Raw genomic sequence first — 20,323 nt, forward strand, 5'->3', positions numbered from 1 at the left:
ATGAAGGGTTTTTTTCCTACGGCCGCTTATCCTCATTCGGATCGCTAACGTGCTGGTGCCTATCCCAGCTGTGTCCGGCGAGTAGGGATTGTGGGAGGAAACTGGATGAGTGGATGAATGAATGAACTGCTGTTGTTTTTTTTTGTTTGTTTGTTTGGTTGTTTTGGGGGGTGACCACCTGGCTGGACTGTGGGGAGGTTCCTGCCCAATTGCTTCACCTGCTGTTAAGACATCTTTGCACTGGATGTTTCCTGCCTATATGGCACAATATTTTTCTGTAATCTGTATTGTGTATCTGTATTTGTCTATATTTGGTATATGCAGCATCCACTTCAAACTGGCTGTAAGGGGGCTGCTCCCACCTGTGGTCCATTCTTCCCCTTCTGGGAGCTTTGAGCAGGCGATGCTGTAGGATACATATAACGAAAAGAAGTCTCTGTATGACTTCTTTTTTGCAAAAGAAGTCTCTGTAGGACCTCTTTTCACCTTTGAAGCCCTTTGAGACTTCAGTGATTCAGGGCTATACAACTTAAATTTGATTGAAGTCCAATAACCTGTTTAGTATTGCATGTTTATGAGTATTTGTGTTTGTGTTTCCATCCATCCATCCATCCATCCATCCATCCATCCAAGGGTCATGTGTGCTGGAACCTTAACCCTATCCCTTGTCTTTGGGTATTAGGCGTGCATTACCCTCAACTAGTTGCTAACCAATTGCAGGGCACACGAAGACGAGCAAACATTCACTCTCATAACTCAAGCACACCTGAGGGCAATGTAGGGTGTTCAATATACTGTACCTACGTACCATGCATGTTTTTTTTTTTTGGAATGTGGCAACAGGGGTACCCAGAGAAAACCCACGCAGGCTCAGGGAGAACATGCAAAACTCCAAAAACGGAAGGTCGGACCCAGAAGTTGAACCCGTGACCTCAGTCACCGCACAGTCCGCAAATACAATCAAACACATGAGCATGAATCTATGACTACAGTCCGTTTAAATTTTAATAGGGCCCAAGAAGTAGATCTAATTTTCAAAAAGTTTGGTGTGCACTGACTCAAGATTACTGTCTTACTGTTGTTTTAAATATTTTAAGATTGGTTATTTTGATCATTTTTAGGTGGTGTTTTTTTGTGCGAAAATTAGAAACTGTTACGTTTGACGACACGTGGAGTATGTTTTACCAAACATCACCGCTAGAAAGCAGTGTTCAACTACAAATAGAAAGACCCCTTTATTTTAATGTTTTAAGCGACCATGCTCACCGTCATGACAACTATCTAGTATTTACTTCATTACCAAACATTCTGCTTCTGTCTTTTATTATTTTTTCTGATGGGCTAAATTAATCTCATCAAATTGTGTATGGTATATAAAATATACTGTATATCATGATGAAGATATAGGTAATTCTGTGAAATATTGTGTATGGGGCGAGACTGGTTTTAAGGGAGCAATGAAGTGTACTTGATTGGGTTTGTGTTTGACATGTAAGTGTTTATGTTTGGGTATGTGTTTGACATGTGTTTATGTTTAAAGTTTATTTGACTATAGGGTTGGTTGTGTATTAATTATAATCAATAATTTGTACATAAATATCGTTTTAATTTTTATTCATTGTTTTGTATACTATTATTTGAATGTGATGAAAGGAACCGTCTTGAGGAGTAATCTACATCAAATCGAATCAGAATTTAGAGAGCGGGTGTGCCCCCAATCTTCCAATTTCTGCTGTAAGTACAATGTGCAATCGGAATTGATTGCATGCATTTTATCTGCTGAAACGAAGAGCATTACTAACCTAATTTATGCCGAATAAACAAATGTTGTCAATATAGCAATCGAAAACGTGTAAACGACTCTCCGTCGTACTACCACGTTGACTTGGTTCAAATTCGAATATGCAAGCGCGGTGGTTATGAGGTCATTGGGCTGTCGCGCATGCGCAAGCGGAAAACCCTGTTTCTTCGTCAATTCCGAGGAACTGCGTTGCTGGGGGATTTTTTTTCCCTAAGGGCCCCCAAAAATGTCTTAGTTTCTCGGCCCTCTGACCGCTCACTTGTTGACAATACTCTGATACCGACCATGTGTTCATTTTTAGTCGACGTCCGCTGCGAGAAACATTTCAACTCCGGCGAATGTCAGTTGCGCTGTGGATGCGAGGTAGGTCACCGTCTATTTGCTGCTTCGTAAAACCGAACTCGGGTAACAGCAGAGCGAATACTGTAGGAACCGTGTTTTTACGACAAATCCTTTTTATCATATTCGATCACAAATACAAACTGCATGCTGTACGTTGAATCGCCCAGGGTGGGGGGTAGGGGCACACAAGGGGGCGGGTCTAGCTATAACAGCCATCTGCAAGACCCGCCTAGCTAATGGTTAGCACGCTAAGCTAACTAAATGACGCTAGTTGTCACTGGCAGCCTGTCTGCCTGGTAGCTTTCCAGCCGGCGTTACACCGACTGAACGCACCCGGCCGGCACGCAATGGTACACATTCAGGGATGGAAACTGGACCCCAATCGGGTAACGCCGTCTATTTTCTACATGTTCATGAGTCCAGTTTCACGTACACCGGTTCGGCTATGTAAAAAGCCAAACGACGCGGGGCATCCTGAGTAAAATCTGCGACGTGACGTTTTACCGGTTAGGCCGCCGGGGGACGGGATTAGCTTCTCGGAGCTAACTAGCTCATCGCTGCTAGGAAGCTAACAAAGAACCGATTTCTGCTTCTTTGCTTTGTGTCTTTGAAAATGTTATTGCTTAAGGTGTTTTCGGCGTCACATAGAGTCTCAAGAAACGTAGGTACACAACGCGAGTGAGCGCTAAATAAACAGTTTTACCACACGTATATATATATATATATATATATATATATATATATATATATATATATATATATATATATATGTATATATATGTATATATATATATATATGTATATATATATGTATATATATATATATATATATATATATATATATATATATATATATGTATATATATATATATATGTATATATATATGTATATATATATATATGTAAATGTTTACGCTGCCCCTGTTTATTATTCTGCGTTTCAAACGTGCGGTCGGCCATAAGTGCCTCTCGGTTCGTGTCGTGTTGTGCTTCTGGTACGGTAGGCTGTGGGTGAATTAATTAGCCAAATCTATCGCCATTGATTGCGTGTTTAAATTGGTGCCAGACTACATGCAATGCCCAGGTGGTTACAGTGACAGATACGATCTCAAGTACACGTTATTCCCTTTTGTCCCATGCGGGTTTATTGTTGTTGTTCTGCAATTTATGCGACGTGATAATCTCAATTGCACCTTTTCTCGTTGTGGATTGAACTGTCGACCTCTTCATCTGAATAATCTGGTGCATAATGTTGTGTACACTTGACATTGTCTGTATATGACACTTCTCTAGGTTAGAACTGAGTGAATTTAGGGAAAGACCTGAATCTGTTTTTTTTTTCTTTTTCTGGTGGATATTATGATTTCTAATCATGGTTTTCCTCAAATCAAGCTTTATTGGTGTATTTAGAATGCAGTAACAGTTACTAACAGAAATTTATACCATGTCATCAAAACGTTAAAAGCTCATAATTGTGTAACTCCACTTTGTCATTCCATTTTGTGTAATTAATCTATGCCTAGCCCTCAAGTCTTGTTAATAAATCTTATAGTGGGATAACATTCATTATGGTTAAATAACAAGATATCAGAAAGGCTTTAAGACAAAATGAATATGCAGTAACAGTTCCAGGCTGCCAAGTCCAACCACATCCATTACTCCAATTAACTTGATATTATTGTATCTTAGTAAAGGCAAATTTTAAGATATGGTTCCTGCACACTTGTACCTAATGTGATGAGTCAGTGTAATCGCAATAAAATATAGAAGCGTGAGCACATTCTGTGTGGCAAAATGAAGTCCCAAAAATACATGACAGTCTGTTCAAAGTGTTCAACTGTTGCGTCGCCGCTATTTTGCTTTAACGCACATGGCTGTCATTCAAAACATTCTAGACTAGATTTGTATCATACAGTATACCAGTAATATTGCCAAGTCGTATTGCAATACTTTTTACATTTTGTGTGGATTTTTTTTTTTTTTCATTCTGAAGCATTTCTTTGTTTTTTCATTTTCTCTTGCAGTGAAATTGGACGAGGAAATTTGGATTATTTAAATGGTGAGCAGTTGCTCAGAGGTCAAGCGTCTGTAAGAGGGGTGTATTTGTTTGTTCTCCACCAGCGAGTCCCTATGCTTGACAAAAGCTGCAGCCTGTGTCTTACAGAATGGGAGTTGCAGACTTAAAGCGTTTTGGATACCAACATCAACACACTGTTCCCTGCTGTGGTGTTCAAACCTTTTCTAAAAGAACACCACCCGCCCACCTCCAATCTCTGCACTACGTGCATAACAGACTTTAAGATACAAGAAAGGAAATTCTAAACTTTTTTTTTTTTTTTAATTTTAAGATCACAGAACACTGCTTTATCCAAAAGCCCTTAGCCAACATGGAGGTATCCTTATTTTAATTTTTCATTTCTAGTCTTCCTTGTACTCTTTGTGTGGGATGTCGGAAAAGCCTGATGATAAAATGGTAAAGTTTCTGGCTCCCCCTCCGAAGAGTGGAAATGGTCCCAGCTCTGGGTCTGATTCGATGGTCACCGAATCCCGTCCAGCCGAAGCGAGGCGGCGGCATCACACCATGGAGCGTGACCGCGGCAACTCCGAACATCGCTTCTTCCGCCGTAGTGTCATCAGCGATTGCAATGCCACTGCGTTGGCCCTCCCCTTGCCTAGCAGGATCCCCATACCTTCCACTCAGCGCAGCCAACTGCGAGAAGCTCCGGTTCAGCGGCAACAGGCCTCCGTTGCCCGTGTGCCCCAAGTTGAACAGAGTGCCCCTCGAAAAGAGGAGTTCACTGAGACTCTGGAAAAGGAAGAGCAGAAAGACCTGGAAATTGCCAAGGTGAATGTAGTGCCTACAAAACAGGTGTCTGCTATCATACAAGATGTTTGTGATGCTGAGTTGGTGGTAGAGACTCAGTCGATGCCAGGCTTGAGTCAAATTGAGACGGATAATGCTGCCGACTCAAAGGTAGTGCCTGAATTAGATGCGGAGGAAGAGGACAAGGACGCCGCCAAAGCTCGTGCTGAAGCAGAGCAGAGGGAAGCAGAGAAGAAAGTGCAGGAGGACATCGAAGAGGCTGAAACAAAAGCAGTGGGAACGTCTCCTGATGGGCGTTTCCTCAAGTTTGACATTGAAATTGGACGTGGCTCTTTCAAGACCGTCTACAAGGGCCTGGATACAGAAACCACCGTGGAAGTTGCTTGGTGTGAGTTGCAGGTAAGAAATTGGATAGCTGCATTTTTTTTTTCCATGACTTTTCACTAAAACCTGTATATACAGGGGTTCTTGGTTTACAGTCTGTTCTGTCATAAGACAGTTAAAGTTTATGACACAGTAAACCACCTTCATAGTCCACCACAATCTGTTCTGTGGTTCTAGTGGACAGTTTAATACTGTATGTAAGGTTAATTTATTGTGAAAATGTACAACTGAAATGATCAATTGGGTATCTAGGTTCTACTTGTTTTCTTCTTACCACGTCAAAAATTAGGAAATATCTGGAATATTCCCCCCCATTATTCAAATTAAAATCAGATTAAAGATATATATATATATATATATATATATATATATATATATATATATAAAAATAAAATTGTCACATGTTTAAATGTCATGTGAGCTATTTTGGCCCACCTTTCATGTCACTACATTAATACTGACAGCTGTTTTATAGTCATGTGATGCACAAATGGATTTGAACATCACATGATTTATTTACCTTTATGTTTACTCACATTTGAAACGATGCATTATGGAGATGGCTATACTCAACTGCTATTAATGGCGGCGATGGGGTAATGGTCTTCTGGCAATTGATAAATTGACAGGATCTTTGAGTTAAGTTGCCTCGAGAGACAGCCTGAGTGTATTCAGATTTGTAAAGGGTTCATCTTTGTCTTGTGTCAAAAATTATTTAAACATTTGTACACCAGTTTTGTAAAAGAACAATATATATATATATATATATATATATATATATATATATGAATATATATATATATGAATATATATATATATGAATATATATATATATATGAATATATATATATGAATATATATATATGAATATATATATATGAATATATATATATATATATATATATATATATAGGTGTAGAGTCAATACAGTCCCGCACAATACCCTTTCACAGTCACCTGAGTAACATCCGCTGCCACTTCCTCTGAGACACCACACTGACTTGCATTTCCTTTTTGATTGTTTCACACAGTGAGCAGCATTAGAATACATGCTCCTTTCAAAACACCAACCCAATTAAAACAAAATTATAAATGATCGTTTGATGTAGCTTTAAAGGGGAAATTTGTGTGATTTAGACTGTTTTTCATTGAAAAGGATCATACATTTAAAAAAACTTGCAAATCAATGTCTTCTTAACAACCAACGGTATGTTTTAAGTATAATTGTAGGTCTAGTTATCATTAAAATATATTACATGTGGGGTGGCACTCCTCCGATGGCTGCCATGTCTGTTATTGCTATGGACAATGGGAAATGCATTATCTCCGGCTGTCTGTAATGGAAAAACGGTCAAATTTTACACATTATCCCTTTAAAGAAAACTACAAAAGGAAACAAACTTATTATCCATTGTATATGTTAATCAGCTGATTAATTAGTATTCATTTTTCCCCCCTTCCAGATATGTCAACAAAAATAATGTTGTTATGACAAACATCACATACTCTAAAGTAATTGGGAAACGTGTTGGACAGAAGCCAGTGTACAACTGTTGCACTGATGGTGGACCGTACACAATCACCTCGTGACAGTAACTACCTGTATTGATTTACTAACACAGGTGTGCTTAAGCTCATTTTTGGATATTAAGAAGGGATGAATTTGTGGCAATGAATTCCAAAAGCAATTTAAACTTGTTGCTTAATTACTGACCACATTTTAATTATTGAGCCAAATGTACGATAAGCTTTGAATTATATTTGGACTAATTAGTCATGACTAAAGAAAAAGCTAGGCAGTATTTAATAAAAAATAAAGGATGAAAGTAGGTTTCTGAAGAAGAAAAATATTTCTTCTGTGTTCAGCTGAGGCAGCATGATGGCCCTGAGCAAAGTTTGACCTCATTCGCCACATGATTGTTGGCTTTTCCTGTCACGCTCTCAGCTTGTCCCGACTGCAGTGAATATACAGCAGCCATAGCTTCACATGCACACTTCCTAACAATGTGAAGATTACAGGCACGCGCCCCTCCCCCCAACATGACATGGATGGTGCGCATGCTCAATGCGCTCTTGCTTGTGTGAATGTAAAGTGGGTCACATTGCTCACTGAAGAATCTCCTGTGTGAAGCACAGCAGGCTGGCTTGCCTGGGCTTGTTTCAGCCTATTTCTCCTCCTCCCACTTTTTTTTTCTCTTCCTTATGAAAGGTCTCAGTTCACATTTCATTCTTTTTCACCCCAATATGTTTTTATTATCCAGCATCGCTTTTTCCCCTCAATTTTTATTTTTAAGTCATAACTCGCATTTCCTTCTGCAGACATGTACGTTTCCATTTTATAACGGCATGTTGTCACATTGTTATGCAAAAGTATAACAATCATGAATAAATAAGATTGAAATGACATTGGACAATTGAATAAAAAGTGTAAATTCACACCAAACAAACAGTGATAGCTTAATATCTGCATTGTGTATGTTTTTAAATGCAATTGTGCAACATGTTATGAGTCATTTTAGGAGCCACTGATTCATTATAGTAGTACTAATGTGGCAAGCTTTCAATGTTTGGTAATTGAGTACAGTCGGCCCCCGGTTTACAAACACCCTGTTTTACGAACAATTCGATTTACGAGCGTGGACCACGGAGATTTTTGTCCCCCATTTACGAGCAAACCTTTCGTCTTACGAACAATCCGACATGCCGGCCATTGTGTATGCAAATATATTTTCGCTTAGCTGCGTCAACAAAATCAGCAGTTGACGCTTGTGACAGTAACGTGAACGCTATTGCTCTTACAACGTCACAGTCACTGTCTCAGTCACTGTCTCAGTCACGGAGTCAGTCACGGAGATGCCAATATGCTATTGGTCGATTAGGGTCACCCGGTCTCACTCACGGAGATGCTATTGGCCGGTGTCACGTCAATCACAGAAATGCCGATATGCTATTGGCCGAACGCCTTTATCTAGCTTGATGGCACAGCTGGTCGGGATGGAAGGAAGGAGAGAAAATGAGTGAAAAACGGAAGGAAGGAATGTTGTGAAGACTTTGCAAACTTTATCTGTTAGACATAGCTTCTAAAATTGCTAGTAGCGGTAAAGGAAGAAGTAAGAGGAGGATGACAATAGAAACGAAGCAGGAGATAATAAAAAAAAAAAGAGGGAGGCGCACGCATAGTTAACCTTGCTCGTGACTATGGACGGAACCGCTCGGCAATCTTCTAAGGGCAAGACTTTCCTTGCCGGGGTACGGACCTCGCTCGACAACAAAATAGAGAGGCTTCTTCTATTATGGATTAAAGAGAAGGAAATTGCCGGTGATATGTTTTAGCATCTCCGTGACTGACACCATGACTGAAACAGTGACGAGGACATTGTAAGAGCAATAGCATATCAGCGTAACTGTGTTAACTTTGCGGGTTGGTCTCTGCTCCCCTCCGCCTCCACACAGCTCAAGTCACGTCGCTCCAAAGGTAAATGTCATTTTTCCTTTGAATATGTTATTTAATTTAACTGTACAATAGATTATGTTACTCATTTTGAATATGTGTATAAAGTTGTGATGTTTTTACCTAAGGATTTTACACGCATTCACGAATTAACGTAGGTTTGGATTGCCCGTCATACGAGCAGTTCGAGTTACGAGCGTAGCCGCTGAACGGATTAAGTTCGTAACCCGGGGGCCCACTGTATTTGGAAACTCAATGAACATGCAATATTCTCCTGATAAATATCCAATGTTTTATTAACTCATAGACATATACATACTGTATGTGGGGGCATTTTGTTTACCACCTGAATTTTTAGGATTTTAGAGAAATTTAGGGGTGCGTTAGAATTTAAGCAATGGCAATTACGGGCGATTTTGGCTGTTTTGCCTGTTAAGTCTATCGCCCGAAAGCGGACAATTAGAATTCAAACAATGGCAATTATGGGTGCTTTTGGCTGCTTTGCCTGTTTAGTCTATCGGCCGAAAGCGGACACTGTGCCCAGCAAAGGGTTAAGATGTTCCTTTACCACACTAAATTTACTTAGGAAAAACGTTTATTTATTTTTTTTAAATATTGGACTCCATTGAAATACCATTAACCTGTCGCAGCCACACAAAGCCACCGCAATTTTTGTCGAATAGAAATAGCACTCTATTGTATAAATCCATGTAAAAAATATGCAAAGAAATAATATTTTTGCTGTATTACAGTATTGTATTTAAGGGGCATGGTTGTGAGGAGTTGGAGCTGGATTGTCAGGTTAGGCCTGCCTGTACCCTAGCATCATGACTGAACAGTTGCACGAGCATTGCAATTTGAAATTTTAATTGTATGTGAATGGTGTCGCAAGATTGCTAATGTTGTGGCAAGTCAGACATTTCCAATTGTATCTCAGTCATATTTTAAGAACCAAAATTTGCGGATATCAAGCGACTATGGCCTTCACCAAGGCCAATCAATAAAGCTCTTGTGTGCGCGCGTGTGTGCATGCAGTTGACTGCAAGTGACAAAATGGGTTCCTTTTGAGATGAATAATAATGTGTATATTTTGCATTCATATTCCACAAGCACATTTTAAAATCTGAATGCCATGTTAAGAATTGTGAGAGTGCATGTAATGTAAAGAACATCTTTATTTTGACTAACTCTTAAGGCATGATGACATTACTAAACTGATTCTCACCATATTCCAAGATGTTGTCATGGTTCAATAATAATCACGTGTCACATTTGCACCCGGCATAACCTGATCTAGAAGCATGAAAACACAATTAAAATATTTGTGGTTGTGCTGATTTTCATTTACTGGAAACGTTCCAATTGCACATGTGAAACTAAAATCCTCTCACATGATTGTTAAAGCTGTCACATGATCACCCATATCCTTGTTTTTACTTCCTGACACATCCCAAGGACATATTTATGCTGCAGGTTTTAATGTTCTACTTTGAAACATTTTTTTTGACTGGGAAAATGTGTAACTAGTTCTTGGGCATTAAACATTTTAAAACATGCAGCACCTTGTCAAATTTGCTTGCTGTTTTGATTCCTGTTGATACTGTATTCAGTGATGCAGAAACAAATCGGCTTGATATGTGTCCTGGGACTTTGCTGCCAGATGAAGGCCCAGTGGTTGCTAATGCAACAAGTTTGACCAGTTTTGCTTCCGTTGATCCTTCGGCAATGTCTTTAACAAACGGTCAAAGGGCAGCAGGTGTGTGAGCGTTTCATGCTTATTCTACACAGCCACATGCTGAAAATGTCTCTGACGCACCAAGACCCTAAACGGGGAATGGAGAATATTTTAACACTTTAACCTCAGTAAACCCCAGCTGACAGGAGTAATCTAAACCATTTTAAAGGCCCATTGTGGAATGTAGCAATTGTTAACGTCTTCCATTCAGAACAACTGCAAAAACTCTGACAAGCAAAAGTTTATCAAGTGCCACCCTATTAACATACCAATGACTTCACTGAGTTGTTTTGAATTTCACATTGCAGGCACGTTTGTACAGTAAGTAGGTCACATCCGTCAGGGAGTGGAAAGAATAAAAGTTAGGGAACTCCCGATTCCATCCAACACTCGTGCATCCTCATCCATGTGCTCAATGCTCATGCCCCTTTCCCACCTGTTTCCTCACATGCTCTGCCCAATGCCAAATATTCCAAAATGAGGAAGCGAGCACCAAGCATCCCCCCAGAGGCTTTTGTGGTTCCTTGCCCAGCTGGTCTACGTCCATCAGTTTGTTGTTTGCATTTTTTTTCTGTCTGATTTCTACTACTAAAAGCCAAAATACTGGAAATTCAAAATCCCCCCCCCACCACCACCACCACACACACCACACACACACACACACACACACACACACACACACACTTTCCTCCAATAACTGTCAGCAGATTATAACACTAACTACATGCTATGTTGCATATTTTGAACTTGGCATGCAAATGAAAATAACCACTAATCATTGAGGCTAAAAAACTAACAAACTTTGTAGTCTTTAAGAATGATAGTCATTTTGTGATCAATGCTTGATTCAAGATGCAGCTGGGTTAGAGCTATTTCTTGTGACATGATGAAACCCAGTGGTGGGTGGTTAGGGAAGGCGACGCCTCTGCTAGCCCAAATAATCAAAATATCTGACCTACATTTACACCATAAATTTTAGTATTTGTTCCATGTCTCCTTTTTACAATGTTTTGCTTGCCCTCACTGCTTCTGATATATGTATGTGTATTTTTTGTTCTCCTCAAATCACATTACAATATCCATGTGCTGGGTATTTTGAGTCATCTTGCCAGCTGATGTGACTTACTTCATCCATTAGAAAGGGCAGCCATTTTGCTACTTGCCGTCGACTAGAAACAACATTTTGGGGCTCGTGCAATGATCAATCATGCTTCACCATATTTCTGATTTTGGTTTTGATGTTCGCAAACTGATCTGTGATTGGTCATGTCCTGAGCTACTGTCATTTTGTCATTTTCAGTTGACATGGCAAAATGGCAGATGCAATGTTTAACAGACCACTATTTATACTGATGTGGCTGTTTACTCAAATGCTGGAAAATGTTTTTCTTGACTTATTCATTAAGGATCACGTTTGAAGGGCAGTGGAATAAAGAAAAGAAAATTAATCAAATCAGAATTTTGGAGTAAAAAAAAAAGTGACTATTTCCAAGGCCAACCTTAAGACGTTGATGTAAAAGTCTAGCTGCCTTGTGATAAGCAGATGCCATGTCATTGTGTCAATTGTGGAATGCCTTGTTTGCCATGTCATTAATATTGATTTTGATTGACCGCTCCACTAATCTTTGACCTCCATTACCCTGCGTCACTCCTTGCAATATTGCACATAAGCAGTCAGAGTAACACTTAAAAACAAAAAAAAACTGTTGACCTGTCTGAGCCATTACCTACCTAATGTTATCTACCCTGAAGCCCCCATCCTAGCCCTCAGTGTCAACCTCAGAGAAAGGACCTGACACAGCCAGCCTTCGACATGATCAGTTTTTTTCACTCATCTATTTTTAGAGGTTGTTGAGTTATTTATGATGGTCTCTGCCTAGAAGCATTTTCTGCTCTGCTGATGTTCACTCTCTTCAGAAGAGACTTGCAGTGGCCATTAAGTAGAACAAATCAAATGGCAGGCTAAAAAATATTAGTTTATATGTGGTGAAAGTTTTCCTTGTGTTCAGCTGTGATTTGCTTATCTTCAAAGTCACGCTTCTGACATGTGATACAGACATCACCCCATGCCTGATCATTCGCTTGCCCAGACCAGTTATCTTTCTTTTTTTTAAAACAAGTTTTGCAATCAAGTGTTCTTTTTTGCCACTTGGTTTCATTCACTGCTCAATTCACAATAACACCCTTTTAAACTGTTTTACTCACAAAAAAGGTGTGTTGAAAAAGTTCCATGAACTGGTTCTGTAAAAGATTTCAAATCCAAGCTACAAACTACCCGTTTCCCCCTAAAGTAATCTACATGGAATTTTCACGGGAAGCATCTGCTGGGATCTTTACAACTCTTGTCACTGCTAGCTTGATGTCATCCATGTCTTGAATGCACGTCCCATGATCATATACTTGAGCCTGGGAAATGAAAAAAGAAAATTGTGAGCTAGAACAGTTCAGTAGCAAGGTTACTCCTGCATGTTGATGTCGTCTGTTAGGAACTGTGGGATGCTCAGAGCATTGTCATGAAGAAGCTACAACTCTCTCCTCTTGTCCCGCACTGAACGAAGCGAATACTGCAAAATCTTTTTGTAGATGTGCTGGATTACCGTCTGAAGAACATTGAAGGGGGAAACTTGTAGAACACAATCCTGAAAGCACTAAAATCTTTACTCCCCTAAATTTGCTAACCACAGGGCAATTGCTTCCATTAGTTCAGTGCTTCTAAATTATATTTTGTCAAGCTCCCCCGAGGAAAGAGAAAACTTTTCACCCCACCCTACTCGACACGCTGACTAACTATAAAAATTGTATCCCAAACCTGTATTCTTTTTAACATTAACAAAAGAAAAAAGCAATATAAATCCTAGTCAATTCAAATGATCTAAACAGACTCCTCATCTCTTCCCAACGTGTTGCTCACCAGGAGTTGTTCACGATATTTTAGATGACAGTATTTCTTTTCAGACGAATCATAAAGTTTGTCTGCCATGTTGTCCGTGTATAAAGAAATTCCGGAAGATATGTGTTGCGAAAATTTTAGAAATAGCGTTATTTTGACGTGTGGAGCTGCGTGGAGGTCGTGGACGAGTCAAGCTTGACACTTGAAAATGGGATAAAAGTAATAACGATGAAACACGGATGAAGTAAAGTGAAAGACATATAGGAGAATTACTGCATTAGGTCATTCATGGATAAGCATTTTGCCAATCTTTGCCTCATTACCTTGCATTATCATCTTTTCGTAGGACATAACATTACCTCATGTTTTTGGTTCATTAGACTATAACATCAGCTTTGGGCTTGGCCAGGTTCTGTTTATAAGCATCTGTAAAAGTGTGCAGGCATTGGAATGGCAGCCATTAATGGGCTAACTTTGGTATTTGTCAAGCTTAGTGTCGGAACCCTAAGCCTGTGTGTGCTGTGGTTGTTCGACATGGCTGTCATGGTGTCAAAAGAGAAATAGGAACTACTTTGCTACAAGATAAACAATCTGAAAAGTAGGTCAGTGGGTCTGAATGCCAACTCTTGATTTAATATGGTCTTTTCATTTTTATACTCGACTTTTGTCATTTTTATACTCTACTTTTTTTATTAACTGTCCTGCTGACATTCCAAACATTCATCTTTGAAACAACAAACTAAAGTTTCCGCAATCAAATACCAAAGATCTCAGTCACGATCCCAAGTTTTTTTTTTTTTGTTTTTTTTTTTGTGGGAGATGGGTTCTCCTCTACTTGTGGGTTGAATTTCCTGGATAGTCTGGCAGGTGGCCAAGTCTCTGAGGGTGTTCAGGGGAGGTCTTTGGAACACGGGATTCGGTGGGCCAGTCTTACTGGACTCCCATTACTTACTCTAAAGTTCCACATGTTGTAAATGTAGGTCACGCCAGGAATTACTCAGGAAACTTGAGTCGGGTGGTTATTCACATTCCAGATTTTTGATGCACTACCGACAGTAATATTGTGGGTTCCTATTTATGTGCTGATAACATTACAAGCAGCATAATAAAGATATTAAAGTCGTTACTTGTGGAATCAAGCCCATTACCTTACACAATGCTTGCTTTTCATCCACAGTTTTGTCACAATGTAAAGCCTCAGTTACTGGGTCTACACAAGAGGTTTTAAGCTCCTTGAGAGCACTGCCATACTATATCCGTTCAAGTTCTGTCTTTGTTGTTGTTGTGCAAATCTCTTGTATTCCAGTGCTTTAATTTATGGCAATAAATAATTTGGCTTCAAATGGATAGATAGGATTTATTTATTTATTTTTTCAAAGAAAGCTTATTCTTTTGCATTCTCTGTAAGTTCTAAGAAGTCCTATGGTACAACTTACATTTTGGTTTGGCTAGAATTCAAGTCAAAACAGAAAAAATGGGTTAGGGATGATACATTTATTTATTTATTTATTTATTTAAATTTCAGTCATTCAGTCAACTATGTGGACGCAGTCGCAATTAAGTTACCGCTCAGGGCAATCACCCACATATAGGTGGTTCTTAGAATGTATGACAATATTCAAATCTACTTGTACAATATTCAAATCGACACATCTCTGAAATTGCTTCACATGTTCTTGATTTTTTTTTTTCTCCCCCTCTCTTATCTTCAACCTTTGGACTTTTCAATTACGAATGTGTGTACACATATGGCTGAAATGTTGATAATGGAACACAAGTTGTAATCAATTTTTCATCCGGAATGCCTTGGTGCAGTTGTCATGACGAATCGTCTAATTGTATTTGGTCTCATATCAAGCATTCTACTTGCAATTCCCACAGGACCGAAAACTTTCAAAGGCTGAACGGCAGCGCTTTAAGGAGGAAGCGGGGATGCTTAAAGGACTCCAGCATCCCAACATTGTCCGGTTTTACGATTCCTGGGAGGGTCCATCCAAAGGCAAGAAGTGCATTGTTCTGGTTACTGAACTCATGACTTCTGGAACACTCAAAACGTATGTACCTCATTTCAGTTAATAAAGCGAGCTCAAAAAATTAATCCTTACATAATGTCTGCTACAAGTCTTTTTTTCTGATCCAAAATGCTGTTTCGTACAAATATTTCAATTCCACATAATTTCTTTTAGTTATCTGAAGAGGTTCAAGGTGATGAAGATTAAGGTGTTGCGGAGCTGGTGTCGACAGATCCTCAAGGGACTCCACTTCCTTCATACTCGAGCACCTCCCATCATCCACCGCGACCTGAAGTGTGACAATATTTTCATCACGGGCCCAACAGGATCTGTAAAAATTGGAGACCTTGGACTGGCTACACTGAAGCGTGCCTCTTTTGCCAAGAGTGTCATAGGTATGAACCCACATCATTTTTAACTACTTGTGCTTCACTTGCTGCGGGGAAGTTCCATTTCTGGGGTCAGGAAATGTTGATTTGAAAATTGTGTCTAATGTGGGGGGTGTTTTTTGACCTGATGACTTATTTTTGAAGATGTGGTTCAAAAACAGACCACAACGTTTCATTTGTCCCTCAAACCACAGCTCAAATGGAGGCCAATTACTGTGGTAATCTTAGGTAGATCACCACAAGGATTTCACTCTTTGGTCATTGTACAGAATACTTTGATGTTTATCCAAAATAGCCTTTTTTTTTTCAGGCACCTACTGAATGTAAGTAGCGCCTAATTTTCTTCCGCTGTTAAACGATAATATTACTATAATAGTTGTTATGGCTTCTTGCAGGCTAACCTGGCCATGGCTAAAGGTATGGCCGCTGTCTCTGTCTTAGACTGACTGGTCTTGTTCTGTGGTTTGGAAATATGTGGTCTGTTTGCCAATCAGGCACATTTTATTTAACAAATCTTTCTATCGGTTTGCCTCAACAGGTTTCCCCACTAGTGTTTGTCTTGTTAATATATTCCAGGACTGCCCATTTGTTTTTGTTTTTCTCTGTCATTCATATTTCAAGGAGTTCCCCCCACTTTCTCTCTTGTTAGCCTTTTGCTTAAAATGTAGGCTCTAGCTACAGCTGTGCCCCATTCTGCTGTTTGGAATAAATAGGGTACTGCTGGTCAATGAAGAAAAGTTTGAACTGTTTTGGGCCTGGTAAGTCTTGACAGTGTGCTGGAACACACATCAATTTGAACAAAAAATGCATTCAAATAAACAAAATGGTTTTTCTGTGTATGACCTAAAATTGAGGGTGAGCTGTTTATAACTAGGAGCTGATGTTCAGAGACGTCATACCGGGAATAGTAACTAGCTATTGAAGATGCTTCACTCAGCCTTGGCCTTAGAATAACATGTTTAATCTGCAGGTCGTAGTGAACTGGTAAGTCAGACTTCAAAAGGTAAGTGTGTTTATAAAATGCAAAGTGTGTGTTGTTTGAAGTTAAGCTCTTTCATAGCTAGTTCTGTTTTACGGACGTGATCATTGACAGGGGTTTTAATAAGTTGTATTTTGGCTATTTCACAATTCTCAAATTTATTTTTCAAAGATTTCGAACTGCCACCTTGGCCCAAACTGTGGCGTTCTGCTCAGCAGCTACCTCAAGACAAGTTTTCCAATTCCAAAATTGAAGGTTCTACACAGACAAACATGTGCTCTCTACTCAACAGTTTAACTGAGTTCAGCTTCCCCCCCTTTTTTGTTTTTTCTCTGTTTGCCTTCCCCCCTTTTTTCTCTCTTCTCTTTCTTCCAACTTCCACCTCGCAGGGCCTTCCCCAGGAGATGTCGTTGGGCTGGTCACTCTTCTCATCCTCCGCTTCCTCAACCCCTCATGGGTTAGAGGAGCAGAGAAAGGGCAGTGGGTTGAGAAGCCCACGCTGTCAGTAAGGAAAATAGTTCTGAATGGTTGTTTTGATTTAAGGTACCCCTGAGTTCATGGCGCCTGAGATGTATGAGGAGAAATACGACGAGTCAGTGGATGTGTATGCCTTTGGAATGTGCATGCTGGAGATGGCCACCTCAGAGTACCCGTACTCAGAGTGCCAGAATGCTGCACAGATCTACCGCAGAGTGACCAGCGTAAGTCTTCATTTCAAGTCTCACAAGTTTGCTCTGCTTTCTTGTGTGCCAAGAAGGGAATTGTCCCATTCTGGAATTATTGTCCAAGTCATTTTAGCTCTTGTAGTTTTTTTTTTTTTTCTTCCCTCAATTACGAGGATTGGGTTAATACTATTGAAGTTTAAGCTGTGTATTTCATCTCTCTGTTGAATTGTTACATCTTAAAAAATAAGATTAGTTGTCATTCCAGATATTGACTCACAAACCGGTAAATGTCCTAGATGAACAATAAGCCCTGTGCTTAGTTTTCTTCCTTCCTAAATGTGATGCATTTTGGAAAAGCATGGTGTTGATCGCTGATAAGAGGCTGAACAAAAAATGTTTTGCCAGGTACTGAGTGACTCATCTTTGTGTTGATCATCAATAAAAAGTAGTAACAGCCAAAGAATTCAAGACCTCCCCATTTTCATACATCAGCTACATGATTCATACTTGAGCCATTGCAATAGTCCTGGATACAAGGAGGCTGAACCTTTGTTTGGATGCCCACGGATGCAATATGGTTGGTCGTCATTAGTGGTGACAATATTTTAACGTAAAAACCCTTCCTATAATTAAAATTCTAAAACATTGACAGTTACTGAGCTTTAAGCTGCCCTGATCCATTGAAGCTAATCGAATAGGCTTGGGGGGAAGGGGGCGGGTTACCTTAGTCACTTTTAGTCACTTATAACAGGGAGAGGAAAAAAAATGAACCTGCTGTAAAAACCATAGCGTACTGCTTGATCTTCAGGTTTTCAGTTAAAAATAGCCCTGAACCTTTTGTATAATTTTGGCAAGAGAGACCTTTATACCCAAACAATTGCTTTTCAAGCAACACCTGGTTGTCCAAGGTAATATTGAAAATGTATAATTGGTTTCAAAGAAAAGGTATGGGTTAAGCTTTCAAAATTGGAACTAGTACATTTAGGAGAAAACCATTCTCCTTCAGTGTTCTGTGTTTCCTATAGGGGGTGAAGCCGGGCAGCTTCGATAAAGTGGCCATTCCTGAGGTGAAGGAGATCATTGAGGGATGCATTCGGCAGAACAAGGATGAGAGGTGTCACATCGACAAAGAGCAACTGGCATTTAGAGGAGAATCTCTTACTTAAATACAGTCCTTATAAGCTTCTAATATTTCCCCTTTGTTCTATTTAGGTATTCAATCAAGGACCTCCTGAATCATGCCTTCTTCCAGGAGGACACAGGTGTGCGTGTAGAGTTGGCTGAAGAGGATGATGGCGAGATGGAAGCGATCAAGTTGTGGTTGAGAATTGAGGACATCAAGAAGTTAAAGGGAAAATACAAAGACAATGAAGCAATAGAGTTTTCCTTCGACCTTAATAAAGACGTCCCAGATGACGTGGCTCAGGAAATGGTAAATTAGACAACCATTAAACTCGTTAACTCGTATATGATTTTTATAGAGGATGACACTGTGTCTGCTTTAGGTCGAGTCAGGGTATGTATGCGAAGGTGACCACAAAACTATTGCCAAGGCCATCAAGGACAGAGTGTCGCTCATAAGTCGCAAGAGAACACAACGGCAGCAGGTGTGGTCTTAAACACTGTTTTTGTTTAGATGTTTTTATAAATTTTTCACACCCCAAATTCCCTTAGAGGGGTTGTAATACTTTTGTTGCTGATCGCTTTAAAGGTCAGAGAAGATCAAGAGAAGAAAATTGAAGAAGAACAGCTACAGACAGCAGCACCTCCACCAAGCCACCCACCAAGCAAGGAGGTGCCTCTCTCTCAGTCTGTGCCGCAGCCATCCACCTATGTTCCTCCTCCACAAGTGAACCAACACAGCACACCCTTGCCCGCTCAGTCAGCATCCCAACAGAGCCTTCCCAGCTCTTATAATACTTCTCAAACCACCCACCAGCTGACTGGTTTGACACAAGGGGTCTCTTATACCTCTCCATCAACCGGGCAAGTTCCAATTCAGAGTCAAAGTTTGTCTACCGGCCAGCCAGAGTCAGAGGAGCTAGAGCCTGACCAACATCAGCATAGTGGCGCAGGTAGGTATCAACAAATAACTGTTAGACGCATAAATGTGGCCTATCTTGGTGATCACTTGTAATAACTTGCTTATAATGTTGTCATATCCGCCAGGACTAGAAGCCAATAAGGTCAAAAGTATTAAATGTTCCTATTAAAGCAAAGTAATGCATTCTTCCCCACGATTCGGAACCACAGTTTTATTTATTTTTTTTAAATCTAGAGATCTGAACAGTAAAAATTCAGAAACTTTTTTTTTTTATAGCAGAATTCTGTTAGAAAATAACTTTGCTAAGTGAAATTTTCCCCATTCATTTAAAACTTTGACACTTAACTATAGTGATAATACTGTTACATAAAAGAATAACAGGCTGTAATGTGAATTTCTCCTAGCTCAACATTACACCTGTTGTACAATCAGCAATTAACATGTCAACCACACAATCCCATTTGTGACAGTCGTACACATGGGTGACAGAGCATCTGCTTCTTCAGTCATCGCCGCTGAAGCTCAGCCTGCTCAGCCTGGAATGTCTTACTGCACCCCTCCCAGCCAACAGCCTCAGCCCCAAGTGCCATGCCCTCAGACACAAAATGACCAAATGCAGCAGCATGTGTCAGTGGTGAGTCATTTTCTAAATGTGTTTGGTTCCATTGATGGTGAATCAAAAGCACCAATCCATATCTATTCATGTATTTTCCACTCGTGTGGACTTTTCGCTTCTAAATCTGTTCCACACCTGTTCAACCAGCTGCATTTGATCATGCAGTAGCATAAGTATGAATCCGTTCCCCA

General features: G+C 39.8%; 1 protein-coding gene across 5 annotated transcripts in view; it reads left to right on the forward strand.

Annotated features, from left to right (window-relative positions):
* Positions 1 to 1,981: 1,981 nt before the first annotated feature.
* The window catches only part of LOC148422170 (serine/threonine-protein kinase WNK1-like), a 36,716-nt gene continuing 18,374 nt past the window's right edge, over positions 1,982 to 20,323 (forward strand). For 4 of the 5 annotated variants that reach the window (XM_088416398.1, XM_088416402.1, XM_088416401.1 and 1 more), the window contains exons 1-10: positions 1,982 to 2,164; positions 4,168 to 5,366; positions 15,309 to 15,481; positions 15,614 to 15,834; positions 17,351 to 17,508; positions 18,498 to 18,586; positions 18,685 to 18,904; positions 18,978 to 19,079; positions 19,184 to 19,547; positions 19,987 to 20,150. In XM_088416398.1, coding sequence (XP_088272524.1) covers positions 4,590 to 5,366; positions 15,309 to 15,481; positions 15,614 to 15,834; positions 17,351 to 17,508; positions 18,498 to 18,586; positions 18,685 to 18,904; positions 18,978 to 19,079; positions 19,184 to 19,547; positions 19,987 to 20,150 — 2,268 coding nt within the window. In that variant the 5' untranslated portion in view covers positions 1,982 to 2,164; positions 4,168 to 4,589. Of the gene's footprint in view, positions 2,165 to 2,389; positions 2,530 to 4,167; positions 5,367 to 15,308; positions 15,482 to 15,613; positions 15,835 to 17,350; positions 17,509 to 18,497; positions 18,587 to 18,684; positions 18,905 to 18,977; positions 19,080 to 19,183; positions 19,548 to 19,986; positions 20,151 to 20,323 lie in introns of those variants that run through there. The other variant, XM_088416399.1, reaches the window with a different exon arrangement.

The sequence above is a fragment of the Hippichthys cyanospilos genome, chromosome 6 (genome assembly GCF_059441005.1).
Source record: "Hippichthys cyanospilos isolate Australia breed blue-spotted pipefish chromosome 6, RoL_Hcya_1.0, whole genome shotgun sequence".
Lineage (NCBI taxonomy): Eukaryota > Metazoa > Chordata > Actinopteri > Syngnathiformes > Syngnathidae > Hippichthys > Hippichthys cyanospilos.